The sequence below is a fragment of the Cryptotermes secundus genome, unplaced genomic scaffold (assembly GCF_002891405.2).
Source record: "Cryptotermes secundus unplaced genomic scaffold, Csec_1.0 scaffold1730, whole genome shotgun sequence".
In the NCBI taxonomy this organism is placed as follows: domain Eukaryota; kingdom Metazoa; phylum Arthropoda; class Insecta; order Blattodea; family Kalotermitidae; genus Cryptotermes; species Cryptotermes secundus.
In genome coordinates this window covers 1,628-24,665 of record NW_019729235.1, presented here as the reverse complement: position 1 = coordinate 24,665, position 23,038 = coordinate 1,628, and the positions used below count along the sequence as shown (strand labels likewise).

General features: G+C 39.3%; 2 protein-coding genes across 4 annotated transcripts in view; both read left to right on the top strand.

The window, feature by feature from the left end:
• The first annotated feature begins 3,320 nt into the window (after positions 1-3,320).
• LOC111865611 (RYamide receptor) lies at positions 3,321-16,148 on the top strand. The gene is made up of 3 exons (XM_023853785.2): positions 3,321-3,394; positions 9,673-9,919; positions 12,164-16,148. Exons 1-3 carry the CDS (start codon positions 3,326-3,328, stop codon positions 12,373-12,375), a joined length of 528 nt encoding a protein of 175 aa, XP_023709553.2. The 5' UTR covers positions 3,321-3,325; the 3' UTR covers positions 12,376-16,148.
• Positions 16,149-16,634: 486 nt separating this feature from the next.
• Positions 16,635-23,038, top strand: part of LOC111865612 (leucine-rich melanocyte differentiation-associated protein) — a gene marked incomplete at its 3' end in the record, with an annotated part of 7,477 nt that continues 1,073 nt past the window's right edge. The window contains 3 exon segments of one of the 3 annotated variants that reach the window (XM_023853787.2): positions 16,635-16,815; positions 18,879-18,995; positions 21,128-21,267. In XM_023853787.2, coding sequence (XP_023709555.2) covers positions 16,726-16,815; positions 18,879-18,995; positions 21,128-21,267 — 347 coding nt within the window. 3 annotated transcript variants of the gene reach the window in all.

Sequence of the window (23,038 nt, the reverse complement as noted above, 5' to 3'; positions counted from 1 at the left end):
CACCCCGTTGCCAGTCGCTATACCGACTGAGCAATCCCGACTCATTTTCCCCATGTTAAACCAAATTAATCCAATCCTCATACTCCCACCCTATTTCGTTTAGGTCCATTTTAATATTATCCTCTCATATTCAGGTCTTCCCAGTGGTCACTACAGGGTTTTCCACCTGAATTTAGCACTCATTTCTCTTCTCTCTCAATACTTGTTACGTGCCGTGAATTGTCTTATTAAAAAGCCTATGTTTCGGATATTAGTTCTGTATCCATTTTCAAGTGAACAACATACGAAAGAATACCTACTCTGTTGGTCACCTAAGGTAGAGCTGCTCTCAAACCACGGACCTATGGTCTTAAGAATCCTGTTCTTCTGAATGCTAGGTTAGAACCAATTCCAGAAACCTTCTGGTTTTAATAAACCTGAGCTCTCAAACCCGAAACGGCAGATTCAAACAATTATTTAGAATGTTTGTAAACAGGAAGTCATGGAATTTGCTGCTCCACTATTTCCCTCTGATACAGCACGGACAACGTAGAAAACAACGCCTCCAGTATCTGGAATTTTGTATTAGAATAAATTTTTTCAAATTCCGCTGAGGCGATTTCAGTAAAATGTAAAATAGAAAACAGTGAATGAGTGATTTAGCCGGTCACGGTAGCCGAGCGGTCTAAGGCATGCACTGTCTTCGCTCGCTCGGAAGCCGGGATCGTGGGTTCAAATCCCACTCAGGGCATGGATGTTTGTGTGCGTTTTTCTGTGTTTGTATACAGGTAGAGGCCTTGCGACGAGCTGCTCACCCGCCCAAGGAGTCCTACCGAATGTCTAAGATCTAGTAAAGCCGAAGTGAACGGAAAGTTTCATGGAGGTAGGCCTAGTCCCAAATTAGGGCTGTAGCGCAAAAAAAAAAAAGAATGATTGATTTAATTTGGTGTGAGGTTCAGTAATTGATAAAGAAAGTGTCATCTGGAATTTTTATAGTGATATGTTACAGAACATATACTATTAGTACGAAATTTTTTCAAAATCTGTGCTCTTTTATCTTTAGGAACCCAAAATTGTAATATCCTAAAGGCGAGTGCGTTTAAAGTTCGTTTTATTTAAATTTGTTGGCGAAGCTGTGGATAAATGGCGTTAAATGAATGCTTAATGAGTAGCATTTGGTTGTCCTCTCTAAATCTCAGTCAATTGTTACACAGCTTCTATGACAGTTAGCGCAGTTTTCACCGATCTACTTTTTCTTCTGAATATCAGAATTCCATTGTGTGTCAGCTGCCCCTGGCTATGTCGCCTCTAGTACTTCAAAGAAGAAACATGGTTATTGCAGTCGAAGAATAAAGGAACTAGAAGAGATGCTTCCTGTCACACCACAGTCTTCGAAGAACTGATTGTGTTTCCCCCTCACTCTGAAAGAAAAGTCACCATTTTGCTATCGTTTAAAATAGATTACCAATGGCGGCGTGAAAGGATAGTGAAAACGAATAAGTGCATTAGGGAGTGAAAGGTTGGATGGAAGCAATTTCAGATGAAATTCAAGAACATATTTTTGATAACACGATTTGGCAGAAGGCGGTTTCAATAAGATTTTCTGATCAGATATTGGAGTCGTTGCCAAATTCAAGACGAAAAAACGGAAGCTCAGAGATATTGAAAGGAACACGGATACGTAACAATGTAAAGCGAAAGGTTCTAAAAAAGAAAAATGAAGAGATCAGAGACCTTGCTAGAATTGGGGCCGTATAATAATACTGTCGCGTGATTATAGACGGGGTTTTGATTGGTGACTCGATTTATTGCCCAATTATACACAAGACTCTTGACTACACTTTACAGTTTACTGTTACACACACTAGTATTCTCAGTATGCTGTATCTTCACCAGTCGTTGCCTAACAACGGCTTCCAACAGCGGACGTTCCCCTTACTCTGGGTTGCCGAAGTATCCCTGTGCCTCAGATACTAGATTCTAACAGTTCACAGTGAATGCACTGCAGAAAACATAAAGTCTTATATTTCTTCACTAGTCGTTTCCTGGTAACGGATCCTAACAATGTCTCTGCTACGTCCTTACCGGTTGGCGAATGTCCCACTTTTTGGGTGCGAGTCCCGTGGTACTAGTAATTTTATTTTACTCTCTCAGTTTCGAGACTACCCTTTTCATCGCCTCCTGTGACTCGCAGGGCTTCGGTGGAGGTATTCATCCCCGTCTCCGCAAAGGATACAATTAAACCCGTGAGGAGGCGGGGCCTGATACCTCCACCGTGACCCTGCGAGTCGTAGAAGGCGACGGAAATGGAAGTCTCAAATCTGAGACAGTAAAATATGGTCGCGAGTCCCAAGGGAAAGACTACGCTGGCAAGGGCCAGTAGCATGTACAAAAAAGAGACTCGTCCTCTCGTCAGAGAGGGCGCCCCACAAAACACCCCTTTCCGGCCAGTACACTGCACGCTGACCGCTGCCTAGCAACCGGTCTGTATTCCAAAATTATCAGACGTCCTCTTGATTATACATTTCTGTTTAATTCTTTTTCATTAACTTTTGGGTTCAGCAGCCTAATGGCCACTGATTAATTGTGATAGTAACAGACATTCAATTCAAATTATTATTTATTTACGCGCCGAGCTCAACATCCTCTGGACAATTACAGAATCAGAACGAATAAAAAACAACAGTAAAACAAAAAAATCGCTTAGTGGGGGGTGGAGTCCAACTGGGTCCACTCGGCACGGCGGCCACTGATTGGTCTATTGTAGCCTGTCCCGGGTGATTATGATGATGAAGAATTTGGTGGAATGAGGGCTGGCAGGGGAAACCGAAGTACTCGGAGAAAACCCGCCCCAGCACCACTTTATCCACCACAAATCGCTGGCCGCCGCGGTGGGAAGCGAGCGACTAACCGCTTGAGCTATGGCGCGGCCAACAGTAAGAGAAACTCAAAGGGAAAACAAACAAAGGCAAAAAATTTTAATCAGTTTACGTTATTTACATTTAAACTTTAGTTGCTAAAAATATCTGTAGGTTTACAGACTGAATTGGCAGCAGAAACACATTTATCTGACGGGCAGCGGCCGGAGGAGCAGCTGAACATAGTGAGGTGAAATGTGTTCCAAGTAGGAACATGAATGCTGACTGTTTCTAACATAGAGATACACAATATTTGGCGTCATTAATAATATATCTGTTATTAGGAGGAACAAATCAAGGGAAATGAAACGGGTGAAATATACAGTCCGGGTTGGGGAGAGAGAGAAATGCGTGCAAAGTTTCGTTAAGAAAACCTGAAAGAAAGAAACTAATTGGAAGAATTACTGTGATGTTTTTCTTTCTTTCAGATGATCAAAATGATGGTGATCGTGGTGATAATTTTCACAGCGTGCTGGTTGCCATTCAACATACTAATGGTGAGTAATAGCCACTTAAGGTTCAGCCACACAGAGCGCTACGTACGCTATGTTCGCTATACGAACAGAAAAAATATCTCCTTTTATTGCCAATGTGACTGGCCTCAGAGACATCCGTACGGTACGTACGCTATTCCCTATGTTAGCTGCGTCGCAGAGTGTACACAGCGTACGTAGCATACGTAGCGAACATAGCGTAGCGCTCTGTGTGGCCGAACCTTTACAGACAGGAAGACAGGAACTTCGTTAATGCGTAAGTTGTTTTTCTCTCTTCTGTATTTTTCCCCAGGGATCTGTGTAACATTTTGTTACAAGCTGTTATTTATTGTGAAGATTTGTCCGACATCCAACCCTCAGAATGTAGGACCACCCCATTTCGGCTGCCAGAGCGTGTTTATTTAATATACTCGCAGCTACCCTCCACATCATGAGAAGCGTTCCTCCATCCGCAACCCGAGGCCGCGCCATGACGTGGTTAAAACGGACCCACTGAACTTGGTGTGTGTATGTACTGGATTCATGTCACTTGGAACAGGGACCAGATGAGGGCTCTTTGAACATGGCGATATGCCTTCGGGTTCAATAAATTCTGAGAAATTCTTGAACTACTGAGCGACCTGTGGCTTCTCAAAAACGACCAGGCTCAGCTGAGTAAGTAAGTTGTATTTCCTTGTCTTTAAACCTTGTTTCTGCATGTTTTCCTTCACTTCCATTTCTTGTTTTCGTTCTTTCTGTATCTATTTTTTTACTTTTCCTTCTCTTTACTACGTCCTTCCTTGAATATAAGAATTTAACCACCGTACAGTGTGATTGATAAAAGTTTTGTTTGTAATTTTTCATCCTTTATATGTTTTGATCAAAACGACCATCTTCAGAAGGATATTATCAACACACCTGGAAAATGCTGTTCCCCTTCTTTTTTTTCCTTATCGCCCAGCAAGATGGCTCCCTCCCTCGCCAGAGAGGGCCTCCCAGAAGAACGAGACCGTAACTATCAAACAGTAAGAAATATCTGGTCATGAGCCCCAGATGGAGCTCGGACACCAAGACTTGCTGACTGACTGACGCTCGGTCGCAATGTGACTTTCACTTTGACCAAGTAAGATTATGGGGTAAGTGTTTAAGTGACAGCCACGAGAAGTTCGTCGTGTGAAGACTTGGCCTGTGATTGGAAGACTTTATTCATGTGTAATACTTTGAGTGATTTGAAGCGCTAGTTTCTGTGTTCAGCTCCATTACCAAGAGAGGACTAGTGTGCTTGTAACAGTGGATTATGAAGTGCATGTAAATCAAGGATAGCTCTGTATTAGAGTGTAAATAAGAGAGAGTGTGTAACCAAGCTCTTAAAATGGCCGCGCCATAGCTCAAGCGGTTAGTCGCTGGCTTCCCACCGCGGCGTCCAGGGTTCGATCCCGGGGTCTGGTCAAGTGGGATTTGTGGTGGACAAAGTGGCGCTGGGGCAGTCTTTCTCCGAGTACTTAGGTTTCCCCTGCCAATCGTCATTCCACCAATTGCTCCACAATCACCCTCACCTATCATCTGGGGCTGGTACAATAGGCCAGAAGTGGCCGCAGTACAAGGGACTTAGTCCCACCCCACTAGCAATAAAAAAAGTGCATGTAAATCAGCGATAGCGCTGTATTAGTGTGTAACTAAGAGAGTGCGTAACCAAGCTGTTAATAAATCCAAGCATCCGAACTAGAAACCGTCATTTCGTCACGCGTACCACCCACCCCCCCCCACACACGTGACAATATTATCACTCTGTAGCGATTGTTTGCTGTAAAGTTGAGCGGTTGCTATTCTGTAAGAAAGGCATTCAGCAGCGGGATATTGTAAATCCACGTAATTCTTATTACTTTGAACATCTCGTACGGAAAAGGAAACCTATGAAACGGAAACTGAAGAGCCTATGACCTAAATTACAGCGTTGAGGGCCACTCGACCGGCATACGGAATATGAACTAGCGAGAGAAGGTAACTCCTGTCCTGGGTATCACAACGCGTTAAGAGAAATATATGCGAGGAAGTACTATATCTTGAAATTTAATTTCATAGACCTGCGTGCGCGTTAAAACTTTATAGTCAATTTTTACGGCTCTTTCAACTTCATGGTTTGTGTTGTTATGGCAAGCCTTCCGACTGCGTTGTGATTATGGCTGCTCTAATAAAGTATTAGAAGTAACTTAATGAATTTATTGTTGGAATTCTTAAACCAGTCAGAAAAACAGAAGACAGAAGTAATTTCGTGTATACGTGAATAGGAAGTTTTTCTATGAAAAAAAAACATAATACGAACAGGTTTCAGAACTCATTTTTCTGGACACCCTGTTCATTTTGCGGATGTCGGAGACATGTAGGCCATATAAACCTAACAGAAATTTATGGTTTTGTCATTTACGTCCATAATGGCCGTCTTTCGCAGAAATAAATTTTGTAATAACGTTTTTAATTATATCACTGTACTAGCTCCGGGAGAGTCAAAATGCTGAGATTGCCTCCTGCCGTTACTCTCTTTCCTTGCCATCTGTTCTCTCTGCAAATCTTGTTTATCGCCTTTCTCTTATTCTGTTGTTCTTGTCCAACATCCACTTCCTCTTGTTCTCCTGTTCTTATTCACATCCTTATTTCTCCTTTCTCTTGTCCTCTTGTTCATCTCCTCGTTCTATTCTTATCTCATTTTTCCCTTTTACTTCTTCTTATCCCCATGTTTATCTTATCATTCTCCACCCTCTTCTTCTCCTGCCTATTTTCCATGCGCTTGCTGGGAACAGTTGCAGCAGAACTCAAACTGTAAGAGACACAAACACTTAGTGTTTATTGCGTGCCGACAAACAAACGATATCTCTTCTCGCAAAATTGTATTTTAAAGTTCTCAAAAACTCAGTTCAACTTAATTCTGAAGAATACTATCTTTGGGATGTGACTCCGTGTAGCCTGGTAGTTTAACGAACTCATTCTGCCTCTCTCAGTTCCAGCACTAAAAGTAAGAAGAGAACATTCGATTTAAGAAGAATTCGTGTGATAGAATCATACTGAATATACAGAGTCTTAGGCCTAATAGTACGCATTCTGTTGCGTGATGGGGCAGTCTACACAACAGTAGCCCTGAAAACCAAAATAGACACTATTGTATCAATATTTGTTTTATTTTGCCGTTGACACTACATGTTTCGGCCCTTGTATTGGGCCATCAACATGCGTACAGTGATACAAGTCCTATTTCTTGAATTACATCTAACTTAAGTATGGATCCAAATTGTGTTCTTGTGAGTTTTAAATGCATAAATTTAATNATAAATTGAATTTTCAGTTAAAACTTAAATACTTAGGCAGTAAAATTTAAAATTAAAAACTAAAATTAAAATTGTACAGAGATAAGATATTTTGTAATAAATCTCTTTAAAACTTTGTGACAGCTACGTGTTGACATGATTTTCTGGTGGTAGAAGAGACTATAGTGTGGGGCGCCTGTCCATCGGGATCTTCTCACATAAGTTGGGTCGTGTGGTTTTGACCTTGCTCACATATAATAATGGAGCCTACGCTCATTATTAAGGCGCGTGCACATTACTCGTGCTCGCCAGGCTTGTGCTCCTCAGGAGACTCATGTGGCTTTTACTTGTGCCCGTAAACCTTCGTCCACACTGCTTCAGTTGCTCGCCAGGCTTCGGCGCGTGAGGATCCGTATATTTACTCGTAGTGTGTATAGGCTGTAGTCGTATTTTAATTTATTGGCTACAGTTTTTAAAAATCAGGACAATGGATAAAGTCCGAAAACCCAATATCTCTGTGTGTTATACACGATCGTCAGAATCCTATAGTAACTACAATTTTTAAATTAAAAATTTTAAAATTGCTTGTCTCGTGACTTGTCATATCGTCCTTATTACTCGCGAGCATAGCAAGTCACACGAGCACGAGTAATGTGGACGCGCCTTTATATGTATCGCCCAACAAGTTTTTTACTTGGAGTGATCTGTAAGAATTTTTTATTATTACGAGCTGATGCTTTTGAGTGTGTCGTTATTAAACCCGTTCGTAGGTTATTTAGTATACAAGTATGTACTTACGTATACCCGGTTTTTATAATGTTCTGTGTACAACGGTAAGAATGACACGTAAAAGACATAAGAAACGCAAAATTTATTTATTGTTTCTGTGTTTAAAGAAATATTGAGTGTAAAACAAAAAACTCCGTGGCCTGTAGCCCGCAAGTGAACTATACCGACCGAGCGATCGTCGCTTGTCGGCGAAGTTAGTGACAACTTTTAGGGGATAGAGGGTGTCGCGTAGTCAGCGCAACGAATTCCCACGGCGATTAATTTCGGTTTCTAGACCGGAGCCGCTATTTCTTTGAAATAGCTCTTTAATTATCATCACCCCGTTCAAGACGACTACTCAGAAAATCTGGTAGGTCCGGGAATCGAACCTGGGATCTCTGGATCTGTAGGCAGGAACTCTGACCACTAGACCACAGAGGCGATCTAAAGTAAATTATTTTAATCTGAAGATTATCCGTTATTAGTGGCATCAATTAGCAAAGAATGTGGATCGTCTTTATCAAAGACCAACATGGCGGTGGGAACGNTGGGAACGCCCTGGACTTGTATTCGGGATGTGTTCGGTTCGAATTTTGACCCGTACATCGGTTGTCCTGACTGAAATTATCGTGATCTTCCTGAATCCTTCCAAGGAAATGGCAGGATAACACATCGATTACAACACTACCGCTTTTTTACGAGTACCTTCCAGTCTCTCAGTCATTGCAACATTCGTGCAGTCCGACGCTCTGACGGCGTCGTAATTTCAGCCACAGCACAAACCCATGAAGAAAGTATTCGCGGAACCTCAAGGACTTCACAGTTTTCATGACGAGTGTGCGGGTTGTCTTAGGACGTTTTCGTTAACTAGTCTGTACTACGTGATGTACTGGAATTGGAGAGGATTTTAAGAAGCGTGGCCATGACCTAATAATGAAACCCTCCCGGAATTTAGCCGGAAGGAAAGAGCAAAACACGAAAACAGAATGGTCTTTGTTCCAGTCAATATTCGAACCAATCAACTCTCGAATGCGAATCAAGGGCGTTCCCTCTCCCAGCATTATTGGTTAACGTTCTTCATATTGTGACATGACGACTGAAAGCCGGAATAGTGGAGCTGAGCAGACGTTCATTGCTCGGCGCGGCAACCACGTTCCCGCTGCAACGAATAGCAACGAAAGTGTCTTTGCTAGGTAGCGTGTCGCAGAAAACAGTTTCCCATGACAACAGACTGTAACCGATCATTACCTACGGGCATAATTCTTAAATATTAATAATCAGGACTTAATACCAATCTTGTACTAAAAATGACTTATACCCACTTTTGCTGTAACTCTTCTGAGGATTTGTGGCTAGGAATGTTTAGATAAGAGCTACTAGAACCATCTTTGATAGCCGGTGCGGCGTGTGAATCGCCTATTCCTCCCACCAGCCCAATTAAAGAAACTTCCAGAGCATTCTGAATCTGTAGAACAGTGTGGAAGCTTCAAGAAAGATCTTTATGCGGAATGTTCCGGAATATTACGTCATCCAAGAGTATTTAAAGGACTGAATTTGGATGACGCACATAAAATAGTAACAGTAATAGTGGTAGTATTCAAAATGAGTGTACCAGTAACATTTAGTATTTGGTATAAATAATATTCATTGTAACTATTGCGCGTTGTGTACAGTTGTGTACCAGAACAGTTTTATCCGCGACCGAAAGTGACTAATTTATAAAATCGTGTAGTGTGGTGGACAATAAATCAAGTTGAACAGTGTGATCCAGGGACTTCTTCAGTAAACTCTCTCTCGTCGGAGCAAGGCGCGTTAGGCTCTGAAGAGAATCTCATGCTCACGCTCTGGGTATTTTTCACTTTTCCTGCCCTCAAGCCATTCTCGGTACTTCGACCTGGTTCTAAGATCACGTGGCGTTCACAACTACAACCGAGGCTACGTCATCGAGGGCGCGAAGAGAAGGACCATTAACTGTTCGACTTGGTGATCGATATTCTGTCCGCATAGAAGTTCAGTCCAGGAGATTTCAGTCGCTAGAGATACCTCAGACAGACGTCATTCATAGAGATTTCAATGTATAAGCTGTTATAATTAACTCTAACTGTAAAAAAGTGCCAATAAATGCAATCATCGAATCAAGAACCCATTATTATTAGTCACTTAACGATATTTAACCATGCATATCGCATGTAATCATATATTCACGTGAAGATCGTTTGGTTTCTGTTCCTGTAGGTAGCACTGGAGAAGAACAGACGTCTCGCTGAGTGGCCAGGAACTTCCTACTTGTGGTTCGCGTTCCACTGGCTCGCGATGTCACATTCCTGCTACAACCCAGTTATTTATTGCTGGATGAACACTCGCTTCAGAGCGGGGTTCTGTACGGCTTTTGTTCGTGTGCCATGTCTCAGAAGACTTGTTCCACTCACCGCGAGGCACCGCCACTGCAACACTTCATCTGTGACAGGCATGGGTCTTACGGGTAATGTAGCTCACGCTAAAGTAGGCTAGTTCAGTGATAAGTTGAGAATTTAAATGTAATGTGCATAGTATCATAGTTCTGAGATTATAAGTAAAGTTGTCCCTGTGCTTAATTAAAAGCTACGCCATGAAGACGTGCGGGGGAATGGATGTATAGATCCACATTTTCTAGACCTCGGCACTAGTTGGAAATGAGTTGTCAGATTCACAGCCCGGCCGCTTTTCCCCTCGGGAAAGAGCCCCCCGGTACCCATTGTATAGGAGGTTGTGTGGAGCCCAGAGCCAGTCTGCACAATTTGAGAAGTGAAAATTCTTGACCTTATCGGGAATCTAACACCGACTCCTCGATCGTCCAGCCCGTAGCCAATTGCTATACCGGCTACTCTCTCTCGGCTCCTGAGATTATTAGCAACTTAAACATACCGGAAATGTTATTAAAAAACGTGGTAAGCGATCTGTGAGAATTCGGAAATTTATGCATTTTCCTTATCGTCAAAATAAATTAAAATTTTAACGCTCAGATGTTACATAATATAATATTTCGGTATCCTGTTGAAATCACTGGTTAATTCTATATTTCAACAGTCTGTCTCTTTCTGAAACTCTCTTTAGTTCCCAGTCGTGTGAATGTTCTTCAATGTCACTTTATATTAACTTATTTGTTCACGATATGTTTCGGCCCCACACGGCCATCACCACATATATTAATTATAGTAAATAATAATTTTATCGTAGATCCTTCATATTACAGAACACAGAGCATCACAATTACAATGATCAAGTAATTAATAACTTAAGCAATGCCGTTTTAAAGTTCATTGAGAAAAATTGACAATTCCTATTTGTAGCTGCGGTTTCCACAAAATTGCGATCCATTTAGCTACTCTTGCTCATTATAGCGCTTGAGGGACTTTTTGACATAAAGAGTTTCACAAATTATTATTATTATTATTATTATTATTATTATTATTATTAAAAGTAAAAGTAAAGATATCCCTGTAACAGGCCATGGAGGCCCATAGGGTTGTGAAATGTTGAGATTCCCACATTTTCTAGACAATCGGCTCACAGAAGGCCAGGCGATTGGTCCACTTCTACCTATCCGTCTCCCAGCCATCTCTCTGTCCAGGTGATTCCTAATATGGTGGCGCCCCATCTCGTTTGAGGATAGTTTTAGGTGGTAATTGGGGCAGCACATACAGCTCCAGCATGTCCACGTACGAACGTCCTGTCACAGTCTTTTCTGAAGAGAATAACAGTTCAATCAACTTGTCGTGCATTAAGCCTGCCCACACGTTTACTTTTGGGCTGCCTCTCTCCAACTCACTTGTGACATGTGGATTTTCACTGCCCCAAATCCTGCAGTTGTAACTGTTTACATCTCCACTGACATGGAAAGCCGCCTTAGTCCGAGAAGCAGACTTGGCGGAGGAAATCGTGTGACGCGTCAGTTCTTTCTAGCGTGTCCAAACGAAATTTGTGCGTGCTACTTGATCCCTCGGTTTTAGTGCATGAATCATTTGAATCCTGTACGATCTTAGGCGGAGCCTTTTGTATAGTACATCGTGCACCGTTGAACGTGGAATTTATAACTGGAAGCTAGCAGCATGAACTGATTTGCGCGGACTTCGCTGGAATGCCTCTCTAACGCGATTGACATATTCTTCAGAGGCTCGTGCGTTTCCAGGAGATTGTACATGCAAAAGATTACCTGTAGTCTTCAGTAGTCTTTGCACCTTGTGGATGTCGACAGTGCTCCCCAGTTCTTGGATGTGTATGTACATATTGTCTATAGCTCAAGCAGTTAGTCGCTGGCTTCTCACCGCGGCGGCCCGGGTTCGATCCTGGGTCTGGTCAAGTGGGATTTGTGGTGGACATAGTGGCACTGGGGCAGGATTTCTCTGAGTACTTCGGTTTCCCCTGCCAATCTTCATTCCACCAATTGCTCCACAATCACCCTCACCTATCATCTGGGGCTGGTACAATAGGCCAGAAGTGGCTGCAGTACAAGGTACTTAGTCCCACCCCACTAGCAATAAAAAAAATAATACATATTGTCTACCTTCAGGAACAACCCTATTTACCCTATGCAGGCAGCACATACATCTGAAATGTTGAAAGAACTACCCACGGTGCAAAGACCCAAAAGTAGAATTAACTTTAAAGAATACATTACATATACTGTGTTGTGTGTGTGTGTGTGTGTGAGTGCGTGTGAGTAAGTGACTTAGTGACCCTGTTTCAGGAATGGATCCAACTGAGTCGTCAGTGTTGCATCGAGTCAATACCTGCACCACATATGTGAGCACCCGCCGCAAAACCCAGCACCTTGCCAATAACTGTGCATCTCCTGCACTGTTAGGATCAGTGTCCCGCAAGGGCTGTCAACCCACTGCTCACTATAATGGACATCGCAGACTCTCCCGCCTGGACAGCTGCCATGAGGATCAGATCTAACAGCCACAAATCACAGCTCACTGCAAAAGGTAGTGCAGACTCTTCTGTCTGGGTAATTGCACAGAGGAGCAGAAGTAACTACCGTGCATATCTTCCATGATAAAACTTTGCAGTTCTCAAGAGCTGTACAGCCACTGCTCACAATAATGGACTTCTCAGACTCTCCCATCTGCACAGCTACCCAGAGAACCAGACACAACTGGCTAATATGTTGCAATATGATTCAAATTAGAGTGCATTTCAGAAGACTCTTTTGATACATAAAATTAAATTTGAACAGTTAGTGACATAGCATTACCATTAGAAAAGGGCCATCCTTTAAACATATGTCAAGCACTGTGTTAATAAGAATATGTATTACAGAGTCATGAGAACGAGTGTTAAGCCCATCTGGTAATAATGGAGTTCTGTCCCACTGATGGCAAAACAACACCTGTTACTGTACAGACAGATCTAGAAGCATAAGCTACAATACCTGAATATTCCTTTCAGACTATTATGAATTAGGTTTCGCAATCAGTAGTGCAGAATGTACACTGGATTCTCCTCTGCACATACCGAGGCAGTCTTAGTTAAATCAAGAGATAATACTTGTGACATTCTTTTGCATATGACTGCAGCAACTGCTAGTCAGTTTGGTCATTCACAAGAATTTTGTCAGGACATAGGCTGTACGAATTAATTTGCCAGCAATGAACCAGTATATTTCCTTTGAAAGTAGTGATACCATGGTGAAATATATATATATATATATATTTCTATTTTGTACATAATCATCAAAACACACTCCTAACACAGTTCACTGTGTGTTTCGATGTGACCCACTATTATACTACTTGTTTATGTCCATCTGAAATTGATTAAGAAATTTTAAACAAATCCCTCCTAATCATTACAAAAACTTAAATATTCATAATAGCCTATATCTGATGTGAAGTAACCAAACAATGTTGACTTCTAACCCACGACATTCCACAACCACTATATTAGCCAACGAGGAGACATGATAAAAGTGTCGAAGTATGTCAGTCGATTAAGAGCATATAATCTCTATGTAAACTTGCTTTACTACATAGTTCAGTCACTAACCTGTGTTAACTGAATACAGATGGAAATGACTAAAAAATGGCCTAAACTTTGATCACAATCTGCTCCAAGACTTATATTTAAAACCAAATGTTATATGTATAAAGTCTGGTGTAAATTAACGCAGTTAACTGAAGTACTTTGAGGTTACTGTGATAGTGAGTAACATAATCAATTCTGAGCGATTCATTATAAATACATGATCTTGTTACATGACTCCCATGTTAATTTACAATGAAAATTGTGGAAGTTACCTACAAGGAAACTCATATAACCTACCAGGACATTGATATTTGTGGCAGTTCATTTGTAGATATTTCTCTTTTGACTAGATCAAGACCACACAATATCTGCAATAGCTGGCAGGCTATTATGTCACATTATATATTATGGACTGATGATTATACAGCTGTTATATTGGGCAGTTTACTTAAGAAATTTCATAAAAACATAACTGAAACATCAGAAGAAATTAATGTATAATGTATAATCTGATAATTTGGCTTTTATAACAGCTTAAATATCAGTTATACATAATAAGTGGAATATTACCTCACAGGGTGAATATTTCCAATTCAATCGTTTCTGGAAACCAGTGTAAGGGATATTTCATGAATATAAACTGTTGAAGTGCCAGTTCAGCATTAATATTGAACATTAGGCACATAAACTTGGATATTTGTGAACTTAAACAATACATTTTTATCACCACATGTCAAATGATGTTTTAAAACAAGTTATCTGCACAAATAAAGTACATAGCTACATACAATTTTCCCAGTGATTCTCAAGACATTGTATTACTTTATGGGAACACGTCATGGTTTACGTGCTTCTAATTCAAAAGAAATGTATGGTGATGAATTTAAAGTCTGTTTTATGTCTATGAACTTTATTGAAACTTTTATGTGAGGGAGGCATACAAGTTGAGCCACAAGTCAATGTGTATACCACACTTGTGTACATCTGTGTTAAATACTACAACTAATCTTCAACACATTGTGTCATAACTATGCTGTAGTAATTATAAGAAGATATATTCTTATTCTCTGATAATTTAATGGTTTTATTGGTGTCATGTCATATGAGGATTTGTGTGGTTTTTTCCCACCATTATGGAGACTGAATATGGATTGGAGAATATTAATTAATTTATAGCACAAATAATGTTTATACACAAAAATTGTCAAATTATTTTAGGAAGAATGTAATCTTTAAGGGCATATTTTAAATAACACATTGGATGATTTCATTATATCATACCATTTTCAATATATTTGTATGTAATATTATTTTAATATCTTGCTGAAATACTGCTTATAAAATTCAAGTTGCAGTGTTTGAAGTGACGTTGATTAATACGTTTCATTTATTCATATTCACTTACAGCATCTTTACAACTTCTGTATTTACAGTGAAATTACATGTTTTAATTTTCTGTAAAAGTTTGACCAAACATTCTTGATGATGTGATGACATGTAAAGTGTAGCTTCATTAGATAAAGAATAATTGCATCAGACATACTGTGTAACTTTGATTTGAATATTATTCTCGTTTTTATAATGTTCTCATTTCTGACTAATATAAGGAACTCATAACTTACACATGCATCAGAAAGAAGGCAAACCAACACACATGAAAACAGTTTAATATATTATTCACTTAAAAAAAATATAATAAACAGAAAAGAAATCAGTTCAAAATATGTATATTCTGCTTGGTTTAGAGAATGCTTCAATGAATATTTGTCAGAAAAGGTAGGATTTTACTGAAAAAAAATCCCAGCCTTCATCAGATTCTAAACCAATCTGATTATAATGTCATATACCAGAGATAAACAAAATTTCAAACTGGTGTATCCCTTTCATAACACAGGAAATTTTAAAAAATATTTAAGGATTATGTGCAGAAGGGAAGCATGTAAAAATGTACTTATGTATTGATAGGGTTATTTATTTTGTTTTTGTGTATGAAATATTTTCTGTGTCTTCATGAATTTTACATATGCTGGTATGAACATTAATTATTTCTATTTTAGAGGCATTTTGTCATTTTGTACTCATATGTTGACTTTGTAAGTTTTCAGAAAGCTACAAGAGGTTTGTTTCAATCATAAAGACATAGCAGAACAGAGTCATTTTCACAGGACTACTACACACCGAAGTATAAAGAAAAGAATGACTGATTTCAAAGTTATATATCTTATTATTATACTGCAGCACTCCGTTGCATTTTGTATTATAATTTAGCACTCACACTTTTCACCGTCACTGTGCAAGTTCGTTTATGCGTTAAAATTCACACTTCAAAAATATTTGTCTCTTCCTATTATTCAAAAACTGCATATTATGGCCAAACTGACCATCATCACGTGTGCACATGTGAAAAGTGAGAGTGCTGATTTATATATCTTGTTTGTAGTATGGAAATGGTTAATGTGGTCCATATAATAATAGTCATCAAAAGTAATTTCAATTGAAAAACAGTAAAGAAGTAAAACATGTTAATAGTTTCACCTTGGGAGGTGCACAGTTAACATTATTTGCAATCATGAATCCCACCATGCTTGCTGTGCCAAATCCACATCCTGTCACTGAAATATCTTAAACTTGTATATTAATTGTTCCAGTGTCTTGTAGTGTACTGCATATTTTTGGTGGATGAAGAATTAAATATATTATGAATATTTTGTCTTTCATTATGTATGACAGAAAAAGAAGAAGAAAGAGATTATGTGTGACTGAACATTAACTGGTATTTTGCTGAAACATATTCTTCCTTTTTAATTAATCTTTTTAAAATTCACTAAGTTTGGGGTGGAGTCCAACTGGGTCCACTCGGAACGGCGGCCACTGATTGGCAGTAGAAACCGAAGTACTCAGAGAAAACCCGCCCCAGCGCCACTTTGTCCACCACAAATCCCACGTGACCAGACCCGGGATCGAACCTGGGCCGCCACGTGGGGAAGCCAGCGATGAACAGCTTGAACTTTGGCGCGGCCTATTCTTAATTTTTCTTTTATCGGGTCTGTCACGATTGTGGCACCATCGTGCAGGCATTTGTCAAACCACGGCTCGTATGAAGTGTAGTCTGCTGCTGGGACACCTGTTGATCTTGTGTCACAACCACTTTCTACATGCCACATGACTAGTTGTCGGGATGGTCGCGTGAGGCGTTAGCGTTTGGGTGCGTTTAGGGGATCGCGTGAATCACATGAGCCGTATGAAAGTATACTAGATGTGTATGTTGTATAACCATAGTAAATGGATTTTGTGGTTATAGAGGAAGAAGATTTGTTGGAAGACGATAGTATTTACGTCAACAACAGTGCGATTGTGTTTCATAATAACAGAGTAAGGCTGTTATTAATTTACGCTATCCCGCAAGTGTTGTCAGTGTAAATATATAGAGCGTTTTTGGTCACAACCTTTCTTGGCTGTTTTAGTTAAAGGTCCCAGTAGTAAGAAAATGATTACCTTTTACTGACAACGATTAGGGAGGTTTTAAAATGGTATGAAAAAAGGGGTGGGAAACAGGAATCAAACCAGAGTCCTCATATATCTGAAAGGTTAGTTGACCAAGTATCGGATGCTGACCTGTCTAGGCCGAAGGAGCTGCACTATGCTGAAGTGCCATCCTTTCTCTTGAAGGCAAGGTGAATTTCTGGCTGTATCAAAGTTTATTGTAGATGTGATTCAGGCTTTTGTGAATTTTGAAGTTTTGGAATTCTGAAGACTTAAAATGGGGAGGTGAGTTGAATTGAAAAACTCCCTTTCCATAGGCAAATGTTGGATTTTATGTTGCACGGGTTACAGATTTTGCTCCTACATTTCTTTGAGAAATTATGTAACTGAAACCGCCAACCAGTTGTTTTGTCAAATATCAAATAGCAATGTGTCCCAGATATTGTATATCTGATATTCTGATCATTTTCTTTGCTACATGGCAATTGCTTAGCGGTTCTCAAAAATAACATTAAGCATCGTTTTACTGCCAGTAAAGGGAGTGATGATCATAAGTGAGTAAGGAGCTTACTTCATTGACATCCAGAGTTGACTGTGAAAACTCAGGCCATTTCATGACTAAAGTTAATTCTGCAGAATGAGTATCATTTGAAACATAGTGATGTGCACCAGCTACAGGATATTTTGTACCTCCTTTGATTGTTTCCCAAGAACAAACATGAAATCAGCTGTTTGGTGCAATGGATATTAAATTGTTACAGCCACTGAATGCAACCACATATCTCTGCTGACTGGACAGAGCATTTCATCAGAACTTTGAAGTTCATGGTTGATGGCCTAGTTTGATTGATTCTTGTCAGCCATTACTTACATACCAGGAAATTAAAAGTGAATGATTTTGGAAAAAGTCTGGGCTGAAAATTATTCATCTGCTCAAGTATTACATGTGCAAGCTCCAGTATTTTAATGTTACACCCTTCAAAAAGTATTATTATGGAGAAATTTAAAATGGTTGGTTGCATTTCCATTCTGGGGTATTATCGTTTATCAGGTAAGGAGTTTTGTACCTCAGGCATATAGGAGATTAGCAGGTTTGGAGTCATCTATTAATGGATTGAGAGAAGCTGTTGTTTGTCATTCAAACTGCTGGTGTTCGGCAAATTTGATTTTCTGGAAATTCGCAAGATGAAATAAACAACACTGTTCCAAAAATTTAGGATGGAACAAGAGAAAATGAAGGAAGTGGTGAGAATGCTAAGAAAAGTGGAGAAACTATCAGTCCTTTTTGTATTTACCTTGTTCCATCTCTAACAGGCCCTTTAAAAGCAGAATGAAGGAGTGGCAAAACAGCTGCTATCATCTGGCCCCTCCTTTGAGGTAGACATCACAGACTTGCAGCAGAAGACATGAAAAAAGAACGCTATCGAGGATGTTGCAAGGAAACTGTAATGACCAATGAAAGTTGTAGGAGAACCTGCCTCTCAAATTGGCACTTCCCTATGGCTCATGGAAATAAAAAAAATCGTCAAATATCTGTGTCTTCGGCTCACAGGGTTTGGACTTAGAGGATAATTCCCGTCGTGTTAGATGATAAAGACATTGAACCTTGGAGAAACTAGGTGTGAAGCTGTAAAGTGGACTGAGGTTTAAGGTGGGGTCCAAGGCAGGCATCTGTGAAGATGATAGTGGATTATAGGGTTCCAGAAAACCAGCGTGGTCTCTAAATCCTCTGACCAGTTACTGACTATTGAAGAAAGTCTCTGTGATGAATTTATGGTGCACACTTATGAGTAACTTCTTTTGTATTTGTTATATTAAGCGCCGTGCTTTATTGTTCTCAGCTAAGCTATGTGGGGCAAGACTGCTGGAAGATTCCTCCAGTGCTGGGACAAATGTATGGCACAAAAGCTCTGTTCCTGGACCTGAGCTTTAACTGTCTGACTACATTGCAGGGTGTGGAGAACTTCTCAAACCTGGAGGAACTGGTTCTGGACAATAACAAACTTTGTGATTCTATATTAGTGCCCTGGCTACCCAACTTACAGATCCTGTCTCTCAACAAGAACAATGTGAGCCTTGTGAATGTTATGTGCTGTGAGTTCGTTTTTGTCAGTCTCTACATCAAACTTCTGTGTGTGTATGTGTTGTTTTTTAACATTTATTACCATGTAACATTTCAAGATCTTAAATTATTAATAGTGCTTGGTTTGCTTTCACATTGCATATTTACACAGCCTCAATTTTATTAATATTGTTGGCAGTAAAGTAATTATAAAGTACAAAGATTGGCCGGTGGTCTACTAAATTTCATAAAAATCTGTCAGTACTAAACTTATTAATGAAATATAGACACATAGAGAGGCTTGATAATATGTAAGCCTGTCTTTGAAAATTATGGATGTAAGCTTAAATTTTAATTTTTTTTCAAACTATCCAGCAGTTTACCACTTTAATCAGTCTTGGTACTGTGTTGGTTTTCATTACACATGTTCCTGTACCATCTGATGTAAATTCCTAAGATACTGTCAGATACACAATTGCAATCCCTCCACCCCAAGTGGGTTCAGAGGAATTGTGTGTTTAATTTTTCATCAGTTAATAATATGATGATGTTCATTTACTTCAGTAATTGCACAGCGTATATTTACTTTGTAAATCAAAAACTAAGTATGAATCATTCCACTCTCAAGAAATAAATAAAAATAAAATCTATTCTTCCTGTTTCACAAGCAAAAACGTATGCAGAACCCCTCGTGGTTAGTATGTAAGATGGTAATGTGGTCATCCTCTTTAATGTTTGGATGCAGTGCATATGAATACATTTGTCCCAGAATATGTTTCAGAACTGGTTTGTATTGTTTCATCTTTTTCCGGTGACACTTCCTTTCTGAGTTGCCACATCAGAACATAATTGTATACTAAACTGTTGTGTGCAAAAATTGTGGTGTCATTTACATTTTGTTCATAGCCACCATGCAAAAATACAAAGCTGTAAATTCATATTCATGATCCATCTATACTCACCTTGAAATGTAGGCACAGATGCTTTCAGAACTGTCTCGTTTCAGGATTTTTGCCTATTGTTCAGGTTCAGTGATCGCAAGTTTGTAGCCTCGGTGTCTGATTTCCTTGACTTAATATTTTATTAAGTTTGGTGTTCAAATTCACTGGTCCCCATGGAACCTGAAAAGAAAATTTCACAATCCTTGCACTTTATATGGCTTGACATACTGTTTCCTGGCCTTTGTATGATCTCATACCGAGGCTGTAAGGTTGTTTTCTGAATGTAAGAGACATCAGGAGGATGGTATTCAAACTTGAAAGATAGAAGAATCTTCTGCAAGAAGTTAAAGTTGTTTAGTTCATTTGCATTGATCAAAAGAATCCATCACAAATCATTTGATGAAGTTGATTGTGAACCAGCTGTGAAATGCAATGTCCAGTGCTCCAGGGAAAGGATAAAGATTAACAGATATTTAACTGTTATTTCTGGTATCCTCTCCTGGTACTGTGGGAAACTGAAACTGAGAATAAGCAGTAAATCTGTTGGACTTCAGGTTCACACAGTGGTCATTATGAAGGGTTTTGTCTTCTGGGATATAACACCATGTAGTTTGTTGAAAGTCAGTTGACATTTTGGAGGAATATGTCATCTACATCTTCACAGTAGAAGAATGAGGCAAGCAAGAAACCAGCATGAAGGAGGTAGCAAGCAGACTGCAGTTGTACCCATTGAAGATAGATACTTGCTGGCCACCAACAGATGAGAAACCCATTGCCATATGCAATGTGTATAGTATGAAACACATTGGTGGATTCACTCAGTTTACATGGAAACTTTACACCAAATACATAATAGAATAATTGTAACAAAAAACTGGGCACACACATTCCAAAACATGTCATTCTAGACAGTGAACTTCACCTGCTGGAAACAGTGTTGTGTTGATAGACATAAAATAATCTGTAGAAATACACATCTTGTCATTTGACTCCTTGCTATCTGCTTCGCACTGGTTTCTTGCTTGGCTTGTACTTTAAACCTGGAGATGAAAGTGATGTGTTCCTCCGAAACATCGGGTGACTTCTAACAGAGTAAACTGCTTTACATCCCAGAAGATAGAACTCTTCAGTAGATTTGTTGTAACTCGCACAACTGTATCATGTCAGTAATGTGGAAGTTTTGGTATTGTTTCACCAGATCAAAAATTTGGATTTGTTGTTGACCAAGATAGCCCAAAATTTACCATCACTTCATTACCTGAGTCTCTTAGGAAATGCTGCTTGCCCCAATCAGCTCTCAGATGTAGACAAGGATGAAGAAGATTATCAGAGATACAGGTAAGGACTGTTACTTTCAGACCTTTCTGGCTATATAATTTTCTTCTGAAATCATTGTATAAGGATATTGTTTAAGATCGTGGAAATGGTGACGGTTGGTAACGACTTTTACCATTTATATGTGCAAAGTTCAATCTTCTTAAATATGTTTCAGTTAATATTATATAATAATATCAGTCTGATAAATATAAACATGTTAACGCAGTTCTGTAAATGCATATATTGGCACATACGTAATGCAAACATCGAAAAGTACAATCCAGTTCAGAGTACATGTAATCTCTGAATGAAATGCAATCTTAATCAGAAATGCTGAGGAATGGGAATCATTTGGGAGATCTAGGCTTAGATGGAATATTATTAAAATGTGAAATATGAGGTATGCATGGCGGTGACTATGAAAAGTAAGTTCCCTCTTTTCTGAGATGAGTTGCCATGTAGTCTGGTAGAAGTACAACATCGTTTTGGAGCAACATGCTGCTTGCTTGGCATATTCTTTGACCTTTGAGATGGAGACAGTACATTCCTCTGAATTTATATCAGATTACACAACATCACATCCCAGAACGTGGTATTCTTAACGGATTTGAAGTTCCAACAGCAGTGGTTATGAAGAGTTCTGTCTTCTGGGTTATAACATGGCCCTGCTTGCTACCTGTTTCATGCTGGTTTCTTCCTTGGCTTATTCTTCCACCCTGAAGATGGAGGCGATATGTTCCTCCAAAATCATCATTCAGTTTTCAGTAGACTACACGGCATTATATCGCAGAAGATAGAACTCTTAGTATTCTTGATATTAAAGCCTTGCTTAAAAATGTAAGGGTTTAACCTGGATACAGCAAGGTCAAGACAGAAGTGAATAACAGGCTCTTCTAACATGGCAGTGAACCTTAGGGTTTCATTTTTCTTTTTTTATGTGTTATTTAATGGTGATTTTCCAGTTTAGGTTTCCATAAAATGGCAAGAATCCCTAGACAATTTGAGCAACTATCAGCTGTTCAAGGACTCAGCTTTCCAGAGTTAGTTAATTCTTTGTGATTTTGATATGATTCATTTCACAATGTACGAGTACTATCTGTATAAATTCTTTTTAAGTCCGAAACACTTCGGGGTCTCTGTAACACACATCTTACTTAGGCAATAAACAAGATATACTAGGACAGTAACTTGCATTTGATTTTAATTCTCTGTGAATTTTCATGCATTGGCAGTGATATTTGCATGGTTTAGACACAGATCTGTCATTTGAAATACAAGGTCTGATAATTTAATTCTTGGAATGGCCGCAGTGTATCGCTGGGCTGTTGAGTCAGGTAAACACATGTACCCAAGCACGTTTGGACATTATATATGAGACAAACTCCGTCTTAAGTGCAACAATTTAATTGTAGTTCTTTCTTCTTCCCTTCCTCCACACTACATGTTTCGGCCCTAAATGGCCATCATCAGGTGTGTATTCTTACGTAGCTGCTACACTGCCCATAGTTTAAAATTTAAAATCACCAGTCTTTCCAATTGTATGTATGTATAAAATCTTTGTTAACCTACACACGTCAATTTGATTTCTAAAATTGGCACTTTTTTAAACTTCAATTCAAATTAAAATGTCTATAAATTTTCTGTTCTTTTTCTTTTTCCAAATTTTAAAAATTAAAATTTTCTCGGGGTACACGCCCTATGTCTATAGTGCTGCAACGGCCACTTTTTGTTTTATCGCTGTTCAGGTATTGTTCTATGTAGGCTCTCTCTGGTAGTGTTACTTTTTGTCATT

Bases quoted from the DNA above. Each gene is read 5' to 3' on its own strand.
- LOC111865611 (XM_023853785.2), top strand. From the start codon at position 3,326: ATGATCAAAATGATGGTGATCGTGGTGATAATTTTCACAGCGTGCTGG. The intron at 3,395-9,672 runs GTGAGTAATAGC...CTGTTCCTGTAG, and splicing joins TGCCATTCAACATACTAATG to GTAGCACTGGAGAAGAACAG. The intron at 9,920-12,163 runs GTAATGTAGCTC...ACCCTGTTTCAG, and splicing joins GACAGGCATGGGTCTTACGG to GAATGGATCCAACTGAGTCG.